At 39.7% G+C, this 25,184-nt stretch overlaps 1 protein-coding gene across 2 annotated transcripts; it reads right to left on the minus strand.

The window, feature by feature from the left end:
* Positions 1-1,130: 1,130 nt before the first annotated feature.
* LOC136107743 (F-box/LRR-repeat protein 21-like) lies at positions 1,131-14,689 on the minus strand. Of its 2 annotated transcripts, XM_065849020.2 has the most exons (6): positions 14,560-14,689; positions 11,889-11,984; positions 7,288-7,660; positions 5,693-5,815; positions 4,801-4,972; positions 1,131-3,424 (listed from the first exon to the last, which is right to left on the minus strand). In XM_065849020.2, exons 2-6 carry the CDS (start codon positions 11,948-11,950, stop codon positions 2,781-2,783), a joined length of 1,374 nt encoding a protein of 457 aa, XP_065705092.1. In that variant the 5' UTR covers positions 11,951-11,984; positions 14,560-14,689; the 3' UTR covers positions 1,131-2,780. The 2 variants fall into 2 exon arrangements, with proteins under 2 accessions (XP_065705092.1, XP_065705091.1); XM_065849019.2 differs by lacking the exons at positions 11,889-11,984; positions 14,560-14,689 and adding an exon at positions 10,254-10,394 and having other exon boundaries at positions 7,288-7,723.
* Positions 14,690-25,184: the final 10,495 nt, after the last annotated feature.

A 25,184-nucleotide genomic window follows, 5' to 3' on the forward strand; every position in this document is an offset into this window, starting at 1 on the left:
AAGAGGTGGTGCCACTGTTAGCTTCTCACTGCAATGGGGTCTTTTGAGTGACCCTATAGGTGATCTTAGTGTATCAGGTGGAAATTCGGTACTTCATTTTGAGGGTTTTAGTTACTCTAACAAACTGTATCATTGCCTTACACACTTTAGAGATGGTGTTTTAGAAAGCCTTTACACAGCAGCAAAACTAAGAGGAAAAAAAAAGTAATAAAACAAAACAAAACTTGCCTTAGCTGGGAGAAGGCAGAGCTCTGAAGTACAGGGTACCCATGGGAGGGCAAGAAGGCAGCAGGCAGCTCTCTTCAGGTCCTTGCAAAGTGCCATCCTCCCCCGCAGCCACTCAGGAAGACTCACAAAGAAGGAAAAGGAGAACTAATGCTGCTTTACACAAGGCACTGTTTTGCCACTTGTCCCCAAAGTACAACGCATATACCGTAGCACCAAGACACATCACTAAACAAAACACTAAACCTATAAAATTCAGCATCACCTTGTGTCAGAAGTTACCTTTCAATTAAAATTAGCTTCCCACACTGCCAGGGAAGAATCAGTATTTCACACTGAGACTAATACATCAATTTTGTTGGCATTTAGCTATAAACTCAAGTACCAATCAGTCTTACTTGTTAAGATCAATTAGCAGAGCAAATGCACAAAAAAAAATAAATCACACCAAAATTCACTTTAACAAATGCAGGCCCATTTTTCTAGAAGCCTGGAGCTGGAGCAAGCTAACGCTCACAGCTTCATAGGAAAGCTGCTTTACTAAGAGGGACAGAGAACAGGACAATATTCAAAGCAGCATTTTAACAGTTCCCTCCTGAACTGCGTTTCTGTATACAGCAATTAGTGTTCAACACTTCATTAATGCTGTTATGTTGGCTAGAGAAACACGGACTCGAGGACTTACCAACCATCTAATCTCTAAGATTTGTCCACATGTCATTTTGCAGTTTCAGCATGTCAAAAATCCCCATTTGGAGCATGAAATGACAATGACTAATTCACCAGAATCCAAAGTTTCTGCATTTCTACTGCCTCTCCCCAGGTCTGTCGACAGTTTCTAGTAGGACAGAGCTCAGCCTTGCAGGAGGACATGGTGCAACAGATGGAGAAGAGTCTAATAGCAGTGCTTGTATGAGATCACTTTATTATATTTACATTTAAAGCAAACCACACATCTTAAATCAAATACTGTTCAGAAGTATTTTAGTCTTTTGTTGAAAGGACAATTATAATCTCCTTGATTATGGAAGCAAGCGCTTGCATAACAGGCAATAACGCGCTACTGTTTCAGACATGCATTATACGGTATCTTAAATCCTTCAGCTTGCAACTGGAAACCAGTCTGTCAAAGATAATGGTGGTTCAACCCTTTAGCTGTTATTTTTGTAATAAAGACGTGGAAGTGTGGAAGAAACTGACATGTTATCTGCTGTGACAAATACCACCAGCAAATCAAATGCAGACTTCTCATTATAAATAGGAAGATAGAACTACAGCATGAAAATAATTACAGCAAAATTTGTATACAATGCGTTTCAGTTTACAGTATGCAAAAATGTCAACACAAAAATACAGACTTTAATTCATATCAACCCACCATTCCTTTCCCCTTTAAAGAAAATAAAAAAATAAAATTATCTCCCTAAAAAAACAATTAATAGCAACAAGTATTAAACAGTCCTGAATTAAAAATTTCAGGATCACCTCCAGCAACCTGGACTCTAGAAGTCAGGGCTTACAGCACAGCTCTGTGAGATACAGGCAAGATTACTACAGGCCATTTGGCCTCTAACTGGCAAATACTTTCTTTATGCGTTTTAAATCCTTGATTCCAGATACAAAGTGATCAAATACAACTGTGTTCCATTTGATCCTTCCTTCTCAACAGCCATATTTATGAGATCCTTCTTGTCTCTTAATAACAAGAGCACAGAACAGCATTCAGACATCAATCTTTGTTATCACAGACTTGAGCTCTTGCAAACACAGAAGCTATTCCTTGTACTCCGGCAGTTTCCAAAGTGCTTTGTCATTCACCCAACCAATTGATCTAGAGCCAAACTTTTAAATTCATCAATTATAACAGGATTTCTTTCCCATCAATCGAATGCATAGGACAGAAACACAACATACTGCACGATGCAGTCTCTACAGTTCAGCTAATCTGACAAAATTATTTAAAGTGCAATTTAAAACTGTAAAGTTTTTATAAGAATAAGCTTATTTAGCACAACATTTTAATATACTGGCATGAATTCAAGATAGATTATATCTGAGTAACCTGGGCTAGTGTAAGTATTTTAATGTACAAGTTTTTACATCTATAACACAAATATTTTGAAAAATAGCTCCAAGATGTACCCAGCTTCCCATCAAGTTAGATTTCCTAAAGAAAAAAAGTTTCTCAAGACATCTTCCAACTACATACAAAAACATGAAAAAAGAAGTATCTTTGACGTGAATGGAACATTTAAACTGAAGCTCAGATGTGAATGCAACATTTAAACTGAAGCTCAAAGAAGCCCAAGTTCACTGAAGTTTGAAGCACCTGTAAACCACAGATATACTTTCAGAAGTGTTAAGTACACTTAATCTACTCCCTATTCCAATATACCACTAACATTCTAGAATGTTTTGCTGCTAAACTACTAGAGGTTTTCAAGGTAGAAAAACTCAAATCTGGAAATTTGTTTCCACATTGAATTTTTTAAATTCTTTATTTGCATAGAAAGCAACACCCTGATTCTACCAGTTCACCTACAAATGTAGAGACTTCACCATGTTGGCATCATATCAGGAAACCACATTCTTCCAAGGTGTTTGGAGACTTCCAAATGAAGCCGATCTAGGCTGTAATCATTATCTGGAATCAGTACCTCCTCCATTATCGAAAGCTGGGTAAGCCTGCCTCCACACATCTTTACAAATTCAATAAAACCTCTGCAAGTTACTTCACATTCACCAAGTCCCATTGCTGTTAAGTTCTTACAGCGCTCCGCAATCCGAATAAGTTCGTCATCTAAAGGTTGAAGTCCATTAGCACACACAACCAACTCAATTAACCTTGGGCAATTCATGCCAATCCGACCCAACATTGCTTTGCTTACTGCACGACCAAAGTAAAGGTGTGTAACAGGGGTTTCCTCTCTGAAGAAAGCATCAAATTCTTCTTCATATAAGAAGAAATACATCACGATGTTGACTTTGGGGGAGTGTTTAACAAGAGCATCCCAGCTTTGCTTTTTAATAGTGTGAAATTCAACTTGTCCGGGATTTTCACTCACAACATCTATGCGAAGGTGTTCAAGATCAACATGTTTTTCACTTGAAAGAGCCAGAAGCAGTTCATCACTTAATATGTAGTAATTCAAAGCCAGCTCCTTCAGTCCATGACACTGGTCAGCAACACAAAGAATTCCTGAGGAACAAATAAAAAGTTACTCTGGAAAATGAAAACTGAATGTCAGCAGAGTTTGTTGTAAAGCTCGAGCAACTACTAATTCTATTGGTTTGAGTATTCATGCCTATATCCAAAAACCATGAAATACGACAAAGTTCTAACTATCCACATCCTTTTACAGGGTTCTGGCCACAAACACTTATTAGTAGAAGAAGCCAGTGTTAACTAGTTGCATTCATCTTTTATTCATCTTGGATTTGCACACTTTCTCCCTCTTTGCCCTTCCCTGTGTAGAATTTGCTCAGCTTTGAAGAGGCAACTGAAATCACGTGAGATTCGGCTGAAGTTGCCACTGTTCCTTTCCCTAACACTCCTTCCTTCAGCATTGATCTAAGCATTCTATTTAAATGACCACCAGCAGCCCAGTTTCAGAGCTATGCTACAGCACATCCTTCCCTGAATTAAGACATAAGCAACGTAACTGCTTGTAATCTGTTGGAATATGAACTACATGGATTCAACAACCTTTTGTAGACTCTGTAAAAGAATTTAGGACGCTGATCAGAGCAGGATTCCCTTCCTAGCACCAGGGTTTCAGGAGAAAGGTAAGTGAGAAGGGACCCAAAAGTCCTCTGAACTTTCCAGCAAGCCTGTATTCTGAAGGGAGTGAGCCCTTTACCAACGTCTACTAAAATGAGCAAGTTCATACTACCAGATCTAGACACACGAGGGCACTACAGCACTGAAAGATTCTCAGTCTTAACACTATTACATCTTGCAATCTGTACACACCCCAAGTGGTTTTTTTTAATATAACTTTGAAGTATTAGTACTTGCACTCAATAAGTTCGACTCACAGTACCTTGTGAAACAATTACTGACAACTGCATTTATCTCCTTTATCCCATGAACCAGTAGTTGATTCATGGCTCAGGGATTTTGCATGTGTGTTCCCACAGAATGCCAGTTGGTTAAATTTACAGAGTTGCACACACTGAGCAGCACATATGTGGTTATTCTTACACAGAACTGGCAATGAACATCAAGTCCTTGGAATACATGTTAAAGACTTGCACCAATTTTGGAGGCTTTTCATCCTCAAGGCCTATCAGAGGTATTGAAGCAGAAGAAACGAACATAAAAAATTCACCAGGATTCTAGAAGATGCAGCCAAGCAAGAGCAGCTCCACCTTCATTAATCCAACTCATTCAGTAACAAAGACATTCTTCTTCCCCTTCCAACTCCCTAAAGCCAAAACTAAGTCAATAAAAGGCCTCTGCTAAGAGACTCCAAAGAGCACTAGAAGTTTTATGAATAACTGGTTTCAAACTAAGTCTTGACTACTGTTTTATGATACTTCATTCTAGATTCTTCATATAAAACCACTACTCACCAGCAGGTGATACGTGAGGACAGCTGCTCATTTTCAGCAGTTTTAGAGTATCACTATTGTTAGCAACAAGAACCTTCAAGGAAGGATCATCAAGTGGTGTGTCATCTACCTTGATTGATGATAATGACTTGGAGTTTACAAAAACTACTGTCAGTGCTGAAGCAAAATGAGCCTGTGCGGAGAAAATGGAGGGGAAAAAAACAAAAAACAACAAACAACTTATGAAAAGATAGGCAGAACTTCAGCATCTAAACCTCAGGCTTTGCATGCACAGAAAGTACAAAATCACATTTTAGACATCCTCTTTCTTGTGTAATACAGAAAGGCTTATTTGAACACGAACATAGGAAAACTCTGATTAAATTATGCTGCTGCATGTGACAAAAATCAACTATACACTCAGTAGTTAACTGATCTACCCCTATTTATCTTCTCACTGCAATAAAACAGGCATAAGTGTACATGATGATGTGACTGAATTATTGAGAATTTATCTGTGGAGAAAAGTAAACGGCATTTATTTTATTTTCCAGAAAGTGACTCTGCTGTGACCTACAGAGTCAAAGGAAAAAAATAATCTCACAACTATCTTAACAATACGTTGCAGCACATGGTCATTGTATCTTTTAATCAAGAAATGAGGAAACTCAGGTTTTATAAATTATTCTGTATCTCTATGCCACAAAACATCAACACTAGTAAATTTACTGAATGGAATCAATGTTTAATTCTTTTCTTAATACCAATGATGACACAAATTAAAGAAGATATGCTGATACACACAGACTGTTTCATAAAAATTACCATCAAATGATTAACAGCACAATACGAAAACTAAAGTGGTTTAGAAGTGAATTAAGTCACTCTAGTTACGGGTTTGCAAGAAAATCACCTTAGAGACATTCATGAAGCTTGGTTTTGCTGTAGAAATCAAACCCAGTGTCTTGATAGAACAGTTCACCAGTTGAGAAAGGATGTCACAGGCTGCTTCTGCCGACTCAGTACTACTATCAACCTATAAAAGCAATTTAAAAAGAAGGAAGTCAATTCTTTATTATTATTTAGGAAACAGAATAATGGATACCTAAGACTGCAAGTTCCACACCCACTCAGCTGTACTGCACCAGACTGCATTTACCAGAAGGACAAAGTGCAACATTAATCAATGTCAAGACAAGAAAGAGTTCAGGCTGCTATGACGAGAAAATTCTCCCAACTATGACTGCTGGGTATTTCTAATATGAACAGAGAGCTTAAAGCTAAGCCTTCTCTTCAAATAACTTCATGCCTTCCTAAACAACCTGTCAGTACCAGTGTTACAACAGACAGTGGTGCATATGTACCATTTAAAAAATTCCAATTCTAGACTCATAGAGCAGAAAAAAGACTTGATAAAGCCTAGATATACTCCATCAAACTAATTCATTTTACCTGCAGGGACAACACCTTTGCATCTTGAATAATGAACTGATTCTCAATTCATCTATAATCCTGATGACTAACTTTGGACAAATCACTATTTCATCTCACTTTCCTCCTCTGTAGTAGCTGAGATGGTAAAAGAGTAGCTGAAAAAGCATAAAAGTTGCATTAAGACATTAAAATGCAAATTCATTATAATCAGTTATATGAAGTGCAGAAGTTAAAGGTATGTAATAACTGATTATCCATAATCTGCTCTGCAACCAAGTTACGGTATCTCCAAATGTAAAACTGCTATCAGTGCTGGGAAAAAAAAAAATGCTTCCAATTTTTGTCCTCGCTTTAATAGCAATCGTCTGCTTTTCCTTCACAGCATAGAACTATGACCTCCTTTATGGAGAAGTGACAGCTTAAAGTGAAGAAAGCACCTAAAATTCCAACTATGACTTTCTCAGATAAGCAGAGTTAACTGTACCAAGTATGCAAATGAAAGAAGTCAAAATTTATGTAACCCTGAGACAAACATATCCCGCATTTAAATCAAATTTACTGTTACTTAATTATGTCCCTGTGTGTCAGTCACCTGAATATACACACATGGAATCTTTCTCCCTTACTCATACTTTTTCAAAGCAAGGTTCTAAAATTTCAAGACACTCTTCACTATATAGCTCTATCTTGCAAGTGAATTATACACAGAAGACAAACTTATTTCCTCAAATGCTTCCACACGTAAGAAATACTTATCTTCACAATGATCTGCTGAAGTACTCAGATTGCCACTCACATTGATTCACAGAAACTACACATTCTGTATATTTTGAAAACATATCATTCAATCTCCAGCACTGTACTGCATGACGTTAGCTCCTTCTTTACTTCATAGAGATTAGAGCACAGACAATGGAAGGAAACCGTGTGCATGTGTGGAAATAAACTGCTGCAGCAGTTGCATTTTTAAACATGAGACTTCCCAGGTAAAACACTTGAGCCACCCGACAGAGAAGCTGCACGCATTACGCACAGTAACGTGACAAAATAAGCCTCCATTCATCCAAGATTTACCTTGAAGCTGACGTACTGCAGATGATCAGCGTGTCTCTTGATAATCTGCTGAATGAGATCAGGATGTGTAGACTTCAAGTAAGATGTAGCTGGCTGGTTAAGTTCAAATTCAAATCTCCTCCAGAGGTCTGGGATGTGAAAAATTTCATTCCACCTTCGACAAACCGAAGATGCCCTGGCTCGATCTACTAAAGGCAGGAACTGAAAGATACGCAGAATAACGTGGTGCGGAAGGCTTCCCCAGTCGATTGAGGCATGCAAGGCAGATTCACCGAACACTGAGCCATATGAACAAGTTTTTTGTTTTTTGCTTTTCTGTGATGTTTGAGTAGCTTCATTTTCAACCACAACTTTCTGCCTAGCTCTCTTCATCATGAAAGTTTCAGGTTCTGGAACAATCCGATGTATTTAAACTGAATGGTCTCACAGTAAGTCTCTAGAAAAATATAAAAGATGAGGGGAGGAAGGGAGACAAGGCAGTGGAAACACAGTAAGAGACAAGTTAGTAAAATCTAAATATAGCACATTACTATGAAAAAAAGGTACGTCCATATGTCAATACCCAGTCCACAGACATTAGCAGACATTTGTTTCTTGATACCTTTTATTTTGTACAACTTGATTTGAATCTGGAGAACTTGGGTTTGTTAATTTACTGGCTGTAGTTTCATGTGTTAATACTTCATAGTATGTAGAGCCCTTCGTAGGGGGAAAAAATGCATTTAATAGCAATTTAGTTTAGCCGTAGCAAATTGTGTATGTTTAAACTCAGCAGACAAACTACGGACTCTAACCAAAATTTCTAAAAGAATTTTATCAACTACAGAACCCAATTCATAAACTCACTTTTTAAACACTGACAAACTTGGAACAGAGGGGTTCAGAAGAGTCAGCTTTGCCTGCCTCCTCCACTGCTTTGCGCTTTTTTTTTTCCTTTTTAAATCATGCCAGGCAGAAGAAAAATGTTTGTACAACTAACAACAAAAAACTTCAGAGGCCACTTATCAAAACAGGGCAGAGTAAGGTTCACATGCTGTTTTTTTTTCAGCAGGAGAAAAGGACAGTGACCCTGGATCACAGCAAACTGCATGAATCTACTTCACTGAGGAACATTTGCCACTTGAGCTCGAGTTCAGAAAAGAGCAGTGTAAGGAAAAGCTCTGCTTTCACGTGCTGAAGCAGTGCGATCTACTCAAGTCCATTCTAGAACAAATTCTGTTATTCAGTCAATTCTCAACAACTGTCTTGACTCTTTCAAATACCACTGTATTTTACAGTGGGATGAGGCCCCTTCTCAAATTGCCTATTAATCAAATGTTCAGCCAGACCTTACCTCTTCCCACCCAGGCTGAAGCTGAAATTTTCAAAGCAACCATGCATTCTTCAAGAACAAACAGAATGTGCTATCTATTTTTACTGAACAATCTTCCACAGCAACCCTCACAGCATGCTTGCTCTGGATTGAAATTTTCTATAGTATCTTCATTATGGGAGGGGAACCAACAGTAAAAAAAACCAACACACACAAAACCAAAAGCCAGAAACAGCTGCCAAAATGCCGACTATCCCATCACAAATTTATCTGGCATTTTCCCCTACTTATAAAACCTGATCTGTATGGTTGTTGAGGTGCCTGACACAGAAATGTAACTCCATTTTTATGAAAAGCACGTGCATCCTTTGAGAAGTGGGAAAGAGCAACCTAGCCAATTAATCAAGAGCTGTTCATACAACCAGCTTCACTACAGTTTGTCCTCCTGACAAGTCATCTCAACCACCAAGGAATTCATTCTAGCAGTCTTCAGAAATCTTCACTCTTCAAAGTTCCACTTACGATAGCAACAGGTGATGTATGCAGAAGGACAAGCTCATAACACTCTTTAAATTATATTTAATAACAGAAGTTTTTCTTCCCTGAATATACACGTGCCTTGCCTTAGCAAGCAAAGGCAGTGAGTCAAAGAGAATGAAAAACAATGCGCTCCAAAACAAAGTAGTATTTCTAAACACTGCAACAGAGTTACCAATGTAATGATGATGCAAGCTCAGCATGAATAAACATTTTGCTACTAGACTATTTTATCGAATTATCTTCTACATGGCCACGTTTTATGACTCCTGAGTGCTTTAAGTCACACAATGAATAGGCGTTCCAAAGCATTATGTGTTGATGTAGTAATTAACTGTTACATAACTCTCTCTTCCAATTGCTCATGCCCTTGCTAAGTTCAGCTTGAGTCAAATACCCGCTTTTTAATTCCTTGAGAGATGTCACAAATTTGGCAGTTTCTTAAACTAAAGTCCAGAACAAAAAAATGCAATGAAAAAAATGCTGTTGTCTGTGATACTTCTGTACGCTTTTGCTATTCTCCTGCAAATCAGCAATATCTCAGCAAAATGTAAGCTTCTGGAAAAAAAAATGGAAATTTTCACTTTCTTATTTGAAACTTGAGCTTCATAGATAGTTTTGGTTCCCAAAAAGTTTTGGCATCTGAGAACTACCAGAAAGGCCACTCCCTTAAAACCACAGGCCAGGCTATACACCAGATGCAGCATATCCAGTCCAGATGTATGAAGAGGTGTGACAACGTATGCACAGAGTAAGCAGTATCTACACTCTTGCTGATGCAACATGGCTATAACTTGTTCTTGTTGCTACATCACTTTAAAACTGATAACTCTAGAACTTCTACTTTTAGCATTTTATATTGCAGCACTTTAAATCTAGCAAAATTACCTTACTCACTGTGGGATGCAAAACCAGAAAAAGGTTCCATTCGTTATATACCACAAAGTTTTTACCAAACACGAAGCCCTAATATTTACTGTGAGAATATGAATGTTTATTTTGTTCTAAATACTTGAACTATAAACAGTAAATATTTTAAAACACAACTGAAGTTAACTATAGTTCCACGTGATATAATGCAGGTAGCATTCAATGAGAGGTTTACACGCACACATACCTCCAAAGAATGTGGAAGCTCCTGTCAAGTTACCAGCACCTTTCTGGTATCTGAACATTCATCCCACTGTGGAGTCATCCTGTATGCATGCATGGATTCCTTAACCAGAAGGCAGGGACGGGTCCCACAAGATGAACTGACCTGCAAAGCCACCAACCAAAGAAAAACGGTTCTGCAACATCTGGGAGACCCACAGGAGGGACTAAATTCAGTTTTCGAACAAAGACTGAGATTAATGGTACACTCTGTGCTGCAAGTCAGGTGTGGAAGTGCAATGTGACAAGCAAATTAGTTTTACCAAATGTTGTTATCTGAAAACTATCATTCAACTAATTGGATGGTGTTAAGTGTTGGCACGGATCTAGCTTTTGCATTATCTACAGTTTTAGTCACAACAGTACTCTTATGCAACACAGATACGCCTCTGGATTCTTGAAAATTACTTAGAGAAATCAAGACCTGGGTAAGAAGCATTGTTTTTTGTCAGTTCACTGTATACCAAAACAACACAAATCAAATACTGGAACATATGACCTCTAATGTCAAAAAATGTCAAAAATGTAAAAAAATTTAAGAACTCTTGGGTTTAAACGTTGTACACTTTTACTCCAAAAGCATGCTTAATGCATCACAAAAATCTTGACAGCAAACAAATTACTTTGGCTAATAAAACTCTATCTGGAAAAAAAGGCAGCAATGACCTACAAATATGCCTCCATACTCTAATATGCAAAAAACTACCCTGTATCTTAGTATTGAAGAGTATCTTGGTCTCCTATAAGAAAGTACACCCCAAACCTCCAAATTATAGTGACCTATTTTACATTATTTGAAGATGGTTTAGTTGTAAGTTAAAAGCCATAAGAACAGCAACACAAATCTTACTAAATTATGACACCTTCAAAAATAAAAAGTAGTTTTAAAAACTGAACTACATTACAACTTCACGATGTTTACAAAGTATTGTATTCAATTAGTAATAACATTCTTCAGAAACCGTGTAACAGGGAACTTTTTATTTGTCTTTAAAAGATAGGAGACACAAAGCTTTAGATTCTCACAGGTCATAGAATCATATTTTGATAAGCTACCCAATTAATATAAGTTTTATAGTTGCAAAGTTTAACACAGGTTTAGGATATGTGTTAATTATAAATACAAAAAAAGAAGCTGCTCCATCTCCTAAGCAAAATCAAACTTAAATGCTGAAATCTGTGCAGGTAACATTGCTGCTTAGCTCACACATCAAAAAATGTAAAAGCTGCGTAGTCATGCTTGTCTATAATTAGAAAGCTGATTTACACCAGCAAATCTGTTCGTAGATGGCATCTGAAGAAGTCTCTAATTCATGGTGGCCTTGTATTTCAGCTAGTTTACAAGTATTACACGTTCTTCTGTGAAGTGAGGAGACTGTCCCTTTGCTAACTCTGCATGGCACATAAATTCATTTGCAAAAGTGCTGTCAGTTCTTCACTTGTAAAAGGCAGGTTTGTAATGACACACGTAAACAAAACACATAAATAATATTATAACTGAGAGAGCAAAACACTGAGATGCAATTTAAAGATTCAACACAGAAGTGTGTTAAGTGTAAGTTTATAAACGACACAATGTATTGCAAAGTGGCTTTCTTACCTAAAGAATGCTTCCAGGTTAAAATAGGCAACAAATGAATTAACTGAGGCAGCTGGAGCCATGGGGCACTCACAAGCATCTGTCTGCTTTCCCCTCCTGTCCAGAAAAAACACCACAAAAACCTTTATTAGTTAAAAAAAAAAGTCCTTGTATTACATCCCATGCAAAAATTATACAAACATACATTGACACCAATTCATACATTTTCTTGTTTTAGTGAAGGAGCTTGAAGGCATGATCTTAATACCAGGTAGCTTATCCCACATGGCAAATACTGTGTCATTAATAGAAATGTGAGGTCAGATGAAGCGTAAAGCTGATGGGAAAGAAATGTTGTAACTGCATTTACATTGCCTTGCTAAACAGTACAACATAAACAGTAAGTTATCCAATATTCACCTTAGCATTACCATTAGTGAAGTTTGGTAAACAACACCGTCTATGCTAATGCAATCTAAGAGCCATAGAAAACATACGAAAAAATATTTCCTTCCTGCCTTTTTCCCTTCATTGGCAAGGCTGCGTATCAGCCTGGGTAACTCTGTGACAGATGATCAGAGCAGCCAAATGTCAGCACCCGGTGCAGCCCTGGCACACATCACATGGCAAGAGCAGTCAGGAGCTGGGGTCCATCCCCAGCAAATTCTACTTAGTAGATAAAAGTAGCAATATTTTAGATACTATATTAAATTTAAAAAAAAAGCTACTGAAAATTCTTGTTAACAAAAAAAAATTAATCAGGTGTACAGTCTAATGATTCCTTCAAGTGTCCAAGCCCACAAAGAACCACCCAAAGCAGCTTAAACTATGTCAGCTCATCTACGCAGCAATGTTTATAATAAAAAATAATTACTTATCAGAGACGCAATCAAAACCAAGTTTGTTACCTAAATAACAGTGAAGTGTTAAGACTAAGGTAGTCACCCAAATTATTATCAAAGATAAACAGCAGCAACACAGTCGTTGAAATGAAATACTTTGATAACTGATGAGGTTTTATAAATCTATTCACATCCTCATTCACATAGAGCAAAGTATCAAATACTGGCGCTCAAACCTATACAGCTGTTTTCCTCTATAAACTCCTTGACCTCAATGTCCTGGGATCAAATATTTTGCACAGCTGCATGTTATCCTACTCAAACACATTCAAATTCACAAAAATCATCAGGGATCCAGAAAAACTCAAATAAGTGTTTCTGCAGCTTATCCTGGTAACAGAACCACAAACTCAAATTAAGATGTTAAAATCCCTCCCATAATGTGGGGTGTCGGTGGGGGATTCTGAGATGCAGTCAGCAGTGGCTCAGTTCCATTAGCAGCTGTTCACTGCTTCCCATGCTACAATGTCGGCTGCAAAAATCAGGTTTTATGACTATAACCCAACATATCACAGATTCAAGCAACAAAGAAGTAACTGCTTCCCCTGGTTTGTATATTCCCCTAACCCTAACAGTTCAGTGACAGTATCAAGGTCAATGTTAAGGAATTCAGAGCATGTCTGGGGAATGGGAGCAGCAGACACAGTACCCGAGAAGGGCAGCACTGGGAAGCTGCTGCAACTGCTCATACAGCCTCAAATTCAACTGTCGAATATGTTTCCAAACATGTATCAAAAATGCATTTTAAGATTAATTCTCAGAAGATTCGGTCCTTCAGCGTGATGAGGTCCAAGATTAAGATTTTTCTTCATTCAGGACACGACGATCTTTTAATGGGTGGCATTCTTACTTCTGAACAGGATTAGCTTTTTTGTAAATCAATCCTCCTTTTTCTCACAACTAAGCCTCTGAGTCTCTCTCTCAAGGGATTTGTCATATCTTTAACACATTTATGACAAAACCTCAGAAACCTAAAAATAACAGCATTCAGCTGAACATACTAATGCTTGCATTAGTTTTAACAGAAGAAATACATGCACAGTGCCACTTTTAATGTTATTTAGGTGACGAAATGTAGCTATTCATGCTCTACTGAAGAGCTTTTAGACCCCTTGTTTTACTAAACGACACATCTGAAGCCCCACAGCTCTTTAAAAGACTTCTTTTGAGGGCTTACCCAAACATTACACAGCACAAAAAAATTATTTCCACAGGTTTCTATAGAAATGTTTCTACCCGTCTTTAACAAACCATTTAAGCTCTTTACGCTGGAAAAACCCTTCTCTTTCAACCCACGGTTCCCGGGCATCCCCAGCCCGCCGGGTCCCCCTCCGCCGATTTTCCCTGCGTGGGGCCCAGCAGGTGACTTTCGACAGGGGACAAACCCGCCGATAAACCCCCCTTCCTGCGCGCAGGGGTTTTAAAGCCTCCGTTTCGCCTGAAAATCCAGCACACGGCGCCTCTGAGCGACCGCAGCCCGGGCCAGGACATCACCTTTCCCGGTGGTGCCCTCCGCAGCTCTCCCAGAGGGGAGGGAGCGCGGCCGGGTCCCGCACCGCGGTCACCTGCCCTCGGGCCGAGGGTTTACGAACACCACACGTAGGCAGCAGCCCCGCTTAGACCAGGTCTTTTCACCGCTCAGGAAGAATTCAGGTTTCCAAGCGCCGCGTCCGCCCAGCCCCGCGCCGCCCTGCTGGGCCGCCACCAGGGACCCTGTGGCCTCTCCACGCCCGTCCGCCCGACGCGCTAAGGGTGGTGTCCCCCCGCTCCCAAGCCGCCCCACTACTCACCGCCACCTCAGCGTGGCTCCCTCGCAGTGGCAGGGCCGAGGCCAGCCGCACAGCACGGGGGCAGGCGCCGCGAAGCACCCTGAAGCCTCCCGGCCCGCCGAGCGCCCCGGGACGCCACCGCCCGCCGAGGGGAGGAGCCGGCCCCGCCCGGCCGGGCCCCGCCGCACCAGTGCGCAGGCGCCGTGCGAGGACCCGGAGAGGCGGCGGCACGTGACGGCGGGCGCCATTTCGCGCCTGGGCTGGAGTGTAGTCCCGCGGCCAAAATGGGGAGGGGGGCGGTGGTTGTTGGTTCGGAGGCGGCCGTGCCCCATTTCCAGCGATCCCGCCGCCGGGCACTTGCCCTCTTTTGCTAAGGAACGTTGTTTTTACAAAACTGGAGACCTGGCGCCTAACCCCAGCAGGGGTGAAAGGATCAAGAGACGTCAGACTATGAATCCTTAATGCAAACCAAAGTCTCTTCGAACTAATTCCGGAACGCTTCCTGATATCTGTATTGTAAAAAAAAACAGAACAAAACAAAAGCACACACAAACATCTAGGGGGAAGATGAGCCAAAGCACCAGCAAGACATACAGGGAAGGAGGTTAGATGAGACAGGTAGATTGGGGGTGGTCTGTAAACCTGCAGTACCGACCAGTGAGGAACAGGGGAGGGACATTGCAGCCAGGATTAGGGGGATATATACACAGGGGCTTCTTGCCCTATTCGGTGTGCCTACCTTTAGATAGAACACCCGGTCTTGCAAAATAGTTAATAAAATATGCTTTGCTGAGAGATCCTGACTGGGCCTATTGTATTGGCAAGATGATTGTTTCCTACATTATTTCCCTCTCCAGTGCAACAAGGGCAGTTGTTCCTCCTGACCAGGCTTCATGCAGCCCATACTGCTGATTCCCGCTGATTTTTCTGCCTTGTGAATTTTCCATCTTTTCTTGACGTGAAGCATCTGTAACCCCATATGTTCCTCGAATTGAGGCAGTCCTGGGCTTTGGAAGCTGCCCCATGAGCTTCTTCAGGAGGCTGTTTCATCCAGGCACAGCTTTCCCCAAACAAGCAAACAGACAAATACTGCGTAAGAGCTCATCACTACTCAGTGCTCCTTTACAATTGTTCTTATATCTGAACAGCTTTTATAACCAGGTGCTACAAAACACTTGTAACCACAGGTTTCCTGGCTGTGTCATATAACAAAAATTAACCAATAACAAGTCTCTATAATATCTTTTTATGAAGAGATAATACTAAACATATGAAGCATTTCAAGGGTAGGTTATACCTGTTCTATATAAGAACAGAGCTGTCAAAATCCTACTGAGCATTTGTGTGACATCAAAACACAATTTCTTCAAGCAGACTGAAAAGATAGAAAATGAGCATACTAAAGGGCTAATGAAACAAACTGAAAGGAATATTTATCATAATGACTGTGACGTCTTCCAAGTACACAATTTCTTCAAATAGAATGAAGAAACACACTGCACATTTAAAAAGCAATTTAGTTTAGAAAAGCTACCAAAACTGCTCTTGGCTGTATGGCTCTTGACTGTTTTATTTAGACCTTAAAGGAAGTAGGAGATCAAACTCCAGGTAATCTTTTCAAGTCTTTTGTTCCTGATACATGTTTTAAAATGGATTTTTCAGTAAATACTGCTACCAAAAAAAAAAAAAGAAGCACCTTTAACTTGAGAACTCCTATCTGTAGACAGTAATAGAGGATAGATTGTAAACAGAGATTAAAGGAGATTTGCAGCTAGTATCTAAATCCACCAGTCATGGGTTTCTTTGGTGCATTGCCAATAACCTGCTGTACAGGAACAGCTTCAAATGGACTTCAGAGAGATTCATGTCAACTAATCTCTGAGGCTTTCTGTATAGAAGAGTTTCCTCTTTCAATCTAGTCTAGCAGAGGCATAATGTATACCTAACTTAAAACAGAGAAATATAGAATATTGTAGAGGAATTCTCTGCACTTCATAGCTATACTCATTATTGATCTAAAATGCTTGCAAATATATTAAAAAAAAACCTACTGATTTGTCACTTATTTGTCACTTCTGGGAAGAATGTACACAAACATAGGCACACACCAGGAGCTTCCATCTTCTGCTCATCTTCCAGGTATCAAACATGGGCCTGGCACAGAGCTGCTGCTTGTGTCTCCAGATCCTTTATCTCATACACAAGATACACAAGATACAGAGAGCTGAAGGCAAGCTGCACTGCTGGATATATGCTTTCCTTATCTAACGTGTTACTGTGAGCTGCCCATGACATCCAGCCACTCAGAGTCAAGCTTAACCTTCCTCCTGTGGTCGTCTCTCCCGGAGACAGATTTACAGAAAGAGATATGTTACTCAGCTCTCATGGTTGTGGTGGCTACAGGAATATTTTGCATATTTCACACAGGTTTCATAATACACTTTGTACTTTGATCAACAGTGATATCCACACTGTTTTTATCATTGGGCTTTGAGAGTAGTTATGAAAAAAAAAATTGAGTAAACCTATGAGTTGATTAATATAAAAAAAGCTTTCGGGAAATCAGAAGTTTCCTAAGACTGAAGGATGAACATATGTCAATTCAGAATCGGTGCACCATGCACTTAGAAGATCTACAAGAACTGTGTGAAAAGTTAAAGACAAGTCTCTTGAGATTGTCAGCCATTTCTTAACTAGTTTTTAATAGAAGGAGTCCAAGAGAGGACAGAAATGAGGAAAGAAAAAAAAGTAAAGGATGTTTATTGTCAGATCAAGTATATAACCATGCAATATATTGTGCTGTACAACAATAGCTCACACAGGTAGTTCTCACAAAAAGAAATCACTACCAGCTTTTTTTGATACGCTAACTTCAGCATAACTGAATTTCACAGCAGGACTCCACATATTAATGCAAGCCCTGCTTAGTTTCCATTATGACCGTGGTTCTGACAAATCCCCATAACCAAAGGGTGCTCATAGTTGTACGTTTGCTGCCTTGAACTCTTGGAAGATACCGCGGTGCAGGGCTTGGGCCGGAGTTTGACACAAGCACCATCACTGCTGGTACTGCATGATGCTCAGAGCCAGTCTGGCTTTTCTCTGGAAGTGACTGCATTTGTGTCAGTGTGCTATGCCAAAGAAGTACCATGTTGTAGCTCCTGCTTTATTTTAGAAAGAACGGTGTATTTCACAAACAGTATCAAAAACACTATGTCATTCTTAATTTTAAACCCAAATACTCGAACTTTGTGCTTGAACATTCAACTCTAATAATTTAAAATTTCACTGAGCAGATCCAAATAGCAAATGACGATTGTACCCAGAAAGTAGGTCAGTGTGTCGTGTTTGCTGGAGGCTGGTGAGCTGCTCTGCCAGACACCAACTGCTGCACAGGCAACAGCAAACAGCCTGTGTCAGGAACAGAAATCACTCCAGTTCTTTTGTAAAAGTTTCTATAACCCATACTGAATCTGCAATAAAATCAGTGAAAACAATAGCTTATTTACATGCTTGTTGATGAATTCCTTCCCTTATAAGAATCACTTTAAACATGGTTCATATGGACTAATCTTTATGAGACAATATTAAGCTTTTAGAAATGCAGTAACAGTCTAATATTATCTCTCCAGAAGGACGAATCACTAAAGGGAATAACTCTAAGTATGTTGTAATCCCATCCTTTAATGCTTTTTTTTTGTATGTCTGTATGCCAGATCTATGGCTTTCAGAAAAAACTGATAATAAGTAAGGTCAATGGTGTCCATTAAACTGCAAAACAAGCATAAGAAAATTATTTAAACAGAAACTGTTTGTATTTTCTGTGCAAAAAGCCACCACAAAAACTTATAACTTCTCTGAAAGTGAATTTTGTAGAATTGAAATGCTCTATTCCCTTGGTATACTGTGGGAACGTTATTAAAATCTTACTGAACCAATGCATTCCAATATCTTAAATTAATTAAAAAAAAAAAAAAAGTATCATACCATCTCTAAATTGCAGAGACCAGAGCAGAGACCAGATTTTTACTCTTAAATTTTTGTTAAGTACCTGGTGATGAGACAGGTCCAAGGTCAAGGCCAGCGGGGGTCCCTGGCCAGACAGAGGGTGGCAGTGCCTGCAAACTCACACTCCAGCATCACTCACAGAGGGACTAACCTGCCAAGGCTGAGCTTAAATGGGCAGCTGAGCAGAGGTTGTGGGTGAGGCCCCAGGTGAGGATGCTCAGGCCCATTAATGCCCATTAGAATATTAATGCATTAGTGCTTCGACACTTTTTGACAGATAACTCTGCCCACTAATCCATAAAATAGGTTATTTGGTCCTCTGCTTGAATATTATCTGCTCAGTGTTAAAAGTAAATTGCCAGCTAATTCAGCATCTGTGTATTGGTGATGAGATACGGATGGTCATTTTGGGGAAAAAAAAAAAAAAGAGATTCTCCAGATTTTTTTTTCTTATCACCTATTTGGTAAATAACAGTAATTAGATCTTCAGAAGTGGTTGTATCCACTTATGTTCTGATAAATGTGTCACCGTTTAGGGCAGGGCAGCAATAGACAGAGTGACAGATGCTCTCTATTACCCTCCGCCCTCCCCACCAGGGAAAGGGAAAAGGAAGAGAGACTTATGGGCTGGAAAATTGAAACAACTTTACTAATAATGTCTTGGAGCTGAACACACAATGAATTGTCTTTTAAGATGTCATCTGTAGTAACTGCAGCTCTGATTACCTGCTTTAACAAATAGATGCCCTCCACACTAAATGAAGCACCAACCTAACTAAGGCTGTCTGAATTAGGCAGCTGAAGATTTGATTTGATCAGAAAAATGGCTGATAATAAAAACAACTCTAATAATGCACTAGCAGCTGAAGTAACAGCAAACATTTAAAGTTTTAAAACTAGAAAAATCATTGTAGTTTTGTAGCTGAGTTACAGCTCAGAGCTGTGGAGGCTGCAGAGCCCGCTTTGGAAGGTTTCAGAGCAGGCAAGCAAAATTTTGGTCTAGATTTACAGAACTCTGCTTTAGAGCAGGGGAAGGGATTCAGTGGCCATTAAAATTCCCCATCATTCCTATATTTTGATCATCCATGCTCGCTTAATGTCCATATCTCCTTTTTCTGCTACTGGCAAGTGCCCATTTTTTTTCCACATGTTTAAAAAAACCTGTTCACCCAGTTGGCAGGAGGAGGAAGTGAGTTTGTGACAGTTCCTCTGCTAGAAAGGAAAACTATGAAGATGAAGTTTATAAAAGGGGTTTGGACCAGTTTTCTCCACCCTCTCTCGATCCTATCTGTAGGGCTTAGGATTCCTGCATAGATAAAATGATATTTTAGCTTCAGCAACCTCGTCTTCCTTTTTAATTCATATTTGTGACACACTTTTCCAGAGACAGGTTTCTGCTGATTATTTTCTGTACTACACAGAGATGGTGCAATTTAAAAAAAAATATTAGATCAATGGCCAGTGAACAAAAGAAAAATGCAGGACTGACGTTCTCTGGAATTTGAATTGCTTCTTTGCTTTCTAAAGGTCTGCTTGCTTAAACATGTATTTTGCGTTTACTTTCAGGTGTTGCTATAGCATGGCTTGGTCACAAGAGGGAACTCACATATCAGTCTGTTTTATTTTTTATATTAAAACTCTGAGGACTCTGCAGGCTAATAAAGGGAATATGTTAGGATATGCATGTGTGTGACATGTAACTGTGCGTATATAAATCTATATATATTTATATACCCATGCCTTTTAGTTACCAGAGAAGGGAGACCATTCATAGCAAAAAGGAACAATAACCCTGGCAGACATGAAAGTAGAGAAGAGACTTAGAATGGCCTAGAAATAACTTTATTTTACTCTTTGGTGTATATCTTACACGCATGGATATATGCTCGTGGGTTGTGGGTCATCTCTGTTCCCATACTGCAGTTCTGTAAATCTGAAAACTAATACTAACTTACGGTATCAGGACACAGGTGGAGCAGAACAAGCTCCCTCCCAGCAGAGCCTGACAGCAGGGATTGCTCTCACCTATAGTTTTGAGGAGCCCTTGGTTTTAACTTTCTGTTTTGAGCCCAGGATTGCCTTTCAGCTTTGCAAAGAGTCCTTTGCCAGCCCAGAACTTGGCTGTATTTGGAATCTATCCCAGAATTCAGAGGACTGAGTGTACATGCATATTTTTTGATTGTTAAATGTGTTCATTAAAGGAAGAAACTTAAATACTAGCGAATTATTGATTTCTACCAGATGCCAGTGGCAGCAGCATGGATTGTATCCAATCTGCTCAAGGCTCATTTTTCTAAAATAAATAAACTTATAAATCCAGAGCTTTCTAACCTGAGAATTAATGTTGCCCTCAGAACTTGATGTCGCACATCCTCCTACACTGATGTTCCCACTGCTCAGGCAATTGGCCAGCAATCTTGCTGATGTATTTGCAGGTTCCTTCAAGAAAACACATAATAAATGCCCCTAATAACAAGAACACAGTATGGGAGCTTTTCTTGGAAACCTTGCTGCTGTTTCGGTCCAGGTGCTGGAGAAGACAGGGCACGCACAGCTTACGAGATAGCCCCCGACAGTTCCATAGCTGATTTGAAGCTGAATTTGCCAATTTTTGATTTGTAGCCGTTCAGGGTGGTTGGTTCCACAGGAACGGGCAGCAGCCTCCCAGTGTGAAGGAGAACGACTTCATCTCACGCCTGGGACGTGGCCGGGCCATTACACAGATTTGTTAAGTGCTGCTGTCTCAAGCACAAATTGTAGCGTCTTGCACCATAGGGCTGGTTCCTAGAAGAACTGTGATATATTTTGTTTGGCATCTGGGAGGACATGTTTGCAGCAATATGCAAATTTCAAGAAGCACAGGGTGGGTTTTGTGAAGCTGATTCTAGCTTATGCAAAGCCACTGTAGACAGGAGAAGGCAGCTTTCCTAACCTAGCTTGCTGGACTACAGATCATGTTGGCTATCTGTCAGGTTTGATAGATGGTAAGGCTGCTGGTCTTGAAACTTCTAAGAGAAGGTTAGGAGGCATAACTCATCATTATCTGTAATCTGCACATCTGATTTATTAAATGGTCTAATTATCATTTTAATTGCACCACACCTGCATACCATTAGTCTGTTTGTTTGTGGGATAAGAAAGTTTGCACAATCTAATTTTGAAGATCTTCAAAGTCTGGGACTAGTCCAAGAAAATTACACACAGTAAGGTTAGACCTCAAGCCAGCTGTACAGTCACGAACATGTCTCGTGCTGTTGGGACTTTTCATGTGGCACCACAATCTGGGTGGAAGCACAAGCACACTGTCAGAAATGTGAAGACCCTCTCAAGGCTGTTATCTTTTCATTGTTGTCATATTTTTGTGTGCTGTTGCTCATTTTTGGTTTGGTTCATGTCTGGATATACTTGTAGATGCCCTATAGTAGTGTCTGTATGTCTTTTTGTAATAAATATAGCCAAATTACAGGACTGGATGATCCTCCTTGAGAAAAAGTATATGATGGGATACTGTTACTATTCTGTGAGTCTAGGTTCCGGGCATTCTCATCTTTGTGATTAATCTGCAATAACTGGTCTTCCACCTTGAATTTTGGTAGGGCTGCCAACAAATATAGTTATCAAAATGTGAAGCAAAAGCAAACTGTGGTGAAAACAGAACTTCATTTCATGATGGAGCCAGAAGAGTGCCAGCTGTAGGACCATGTGGCAGTGTTTGGTTGATTCCAAGAAACTTTGAGGAAAAATTGAATGGGAACAAAAACCATTTAGTTTTCATTAGTAGTTCTCCTAAGGTTTTCTCAGAACACCGAAGTCAAAAATAGGAGCTTTTCCTTAGTTTTCAGTTGTTGAAAATGAAAACCATTTCCGTAAGTTTTCCGGTGAGAATATGAATAGATAGATACTGCTTGAAAATTTTTATATTTTGAGGGCACAGGCATTCAGATCTTACATTTAGTATGAAAAAGGTTCAGTTAGATCTTGTAAGAATTCATTATAGATCCATCCATTATCTTTTCCATGTCAGACGGGACTTGTAAGGAGTCGTAGTTATGCCAGGTTTCCTCTCATTATTGGTAGGTCCAGAGACGATGAATCATGTTGCCGTAAGTACTTACCGGGGTGTTGACTGAAAAAGTGCCTTTAATAAATGCACTTAGAGTTGGCCTTTTTGAACAGAAAAACTGACAACTTGTTCAAGTATGATTTCGTGATATGCCTGAACTTACTTAATTGACAGCACTCAGTGCAGGTACAGTCCTGTTCTTCGCCCTCTCCCAGCTGTATGAAGAGTAGGATGGAAAATGAAGGATTATTTTTAGGTTGGACAGTTTTCCATCCTGCACAGCCCTGTGATTCCAGTGCACTGTTTAGTAGCACCAGTTTGTTCCAAAGCCCCAGGCATTTTCTAGTCACTGGATCGCCTCCTGGGGACAGCAGGTAGCAAAGCTGTCAGCACTGGTCAGGATCTTCTCACCATCACATCCCTGGAGAATTTTTGGACATTCTGTTGATACTATGGTCAGTCTATTTGACAATAAGTTCAGTTACTTTGTTTATGCGAGTAATTCTGTTTGTATTTTGACTCAGTACATTTTAAATGTCTTCATGAGGTATTTCTATCAAAGAGAACGGCCTGTGTTAGGACATGTCATTTTGATAAAGTATCTGTGAAATGAAACAAGTATCAGACTAGGCTTCCGTGTCCTTCTACTGACTATTGCCTGATGCATCTCTCACATGTACATTCAGACAAAGTTTTTCCTCTTCTATTTTTTCATAGTTCCTCTTCCTTATATCAAATAAGTATAAAGTAAGAGTAAGGTTAAGGTTCTCTGTTCATTTGTGTAGCTGGTATTGCCTTGCTCTCTACAGTCTTGGGGCTGGCAGCAGAACGTTCCTGCAATGTGCACCTCTTGCCCCTGCTTCACCCACACCACTCCACTTCCATGGAGGTTTCCCCTCCTGCAAGGGGATTTCTCAGTTTACTGCCTGGAAATCTTTGGTTTCCCCATAACGAAGTTGTTCCAATGCCCAGGAGGCAATTAGTAGGGAATAAAATGTTCAGCAGTCACTGGGATCTCCTGGTCTTCCAGCCTGTCCCAAAGTTTGGTGCAAAGAAGTCTGCTAGATTCTTGCCACTTTTTTTCCTCATCTTCATGCCCCATGTAAATGGAAGCATTATATTGAAATATGCAAAATATACGCTGTACACACATAGTTTTTCGTAATGGCACACAGACCAGTAAGAAAATCATTGGAACAGTGAAAGCTGCATAAAATTTCCCTTCACCTGGCTGTGTTGGCCTCCACAGCCTATCAGTATCACAGAGTCTGCAAGGAGCAGGGAGGCCATACTTTAAAACACCTATATTTTCCTTCCTTGTTCCTCAGAACAGTTCCACAACTTCTCCTGCCTCAGTCAGCCACAGATGAAGGGGATCATTAGGTCCTAAATCCCAGTTTTATTAAATCGTTGTGAGATGAGCTGAAGTGACTAGTCCTTAGGGGTGCTGGCCTCTAGAAGGTGATAACTATTACATGCGTTTTTGCACTTTTCCTCCCTTGTGAACAACCTTAGCCTTTATTTCTAATGGCCTACGTTGCTGAAAATACCTTGTGGTCAATCAGGATCTTTAAGTCTTCATGCTTTCCTTTCTATTGCATTTTACTTAATAATACGATGTCAGGTGTATGGGAACATGGCAACATGAGAGTGAGAAACTTTTTCTGTCACTGTGGAACAATCTTATATCTTAATGGCTGATTGATATCCTGCCTGAAGTCAGACAGAACATCTCTCTTCTCTCCCACAGGCTGCTTACAAAGTCAGAAGCAGACTGATCATTATCTGCAACTCTCAAGTCATGATTTCCCTCTTATTTTGCTCTTTTACAATTCCAATTTTGTGGGGAGTTGGGGGAAAGTCCCCTCACTCCTGGACTTTTTGTTGACCTATTACACCTGGAAAATTTATTTAGTCTGAAAGTTATCAAATTAAAAACTAGCAATATGAATACAATAAACAAATCAGGGGCATCTGTTTTCATGTGAAGCATCTTGATGATGCTGTTTCTGACGTGAGTAAAAATAAATCTCATTGATACTTTACATGGAAAAACATCTTTAATGGAGTTTCATGCTCTCACTTTTTCTAGATTATGACTTCATATAAGCTAAGGATTGTTTCATGTGTTACTACACTACTAGATTTAAGATAGCAGAAAGAATTCAGACACATTGCTCATTTGTAAGCATATCTGATTTTCGAAGTCTGTATGTGAATCAGGAAAAAAGACCATTCTGACAATCTAGGTGTTGTGTCAATGAAGCATTTTGCCTTCTCTTTCCAGCCTTTTCACTCCTTTGGTTGCCCGAGCCATGCTAATGATGAGCTACAATCCATTCTGTGTCTCAACAGGAAGAAGACAGCATTTATCTTGTATCTCATGACAGTAGCGTGAACATTCAGGATTATTTACGTAAGTTCATATGACAAAAGATTACTGTTTGATCTGCAGCTTGGTGTGCAGTTTACGCTACACAGTGTGTGTCATGAAGATGCTGTAATTTATAGATCGCCGTGGTTGCTTCCATGACAGATGCACGTAAAAGTCCCAGGAATTTTTAGTTCTAACTTC

The sequence above is a fragment of the Patagioenas fasciata genome, chromosome 14 (assembly GCF_037038585.1).
Source record: "Patagioenas fasciata isolate bPatFas1 chromosome 14, bPatFas1.hap1, whole genome shotgun sequence".
Taxonomy (NCBI): domain Eukaryota; kingdom Metazoa; phylum Chordata; class Aves; order Columbiformes; family Columbidae; genus Patagioenas; species Patagioenas fasciata.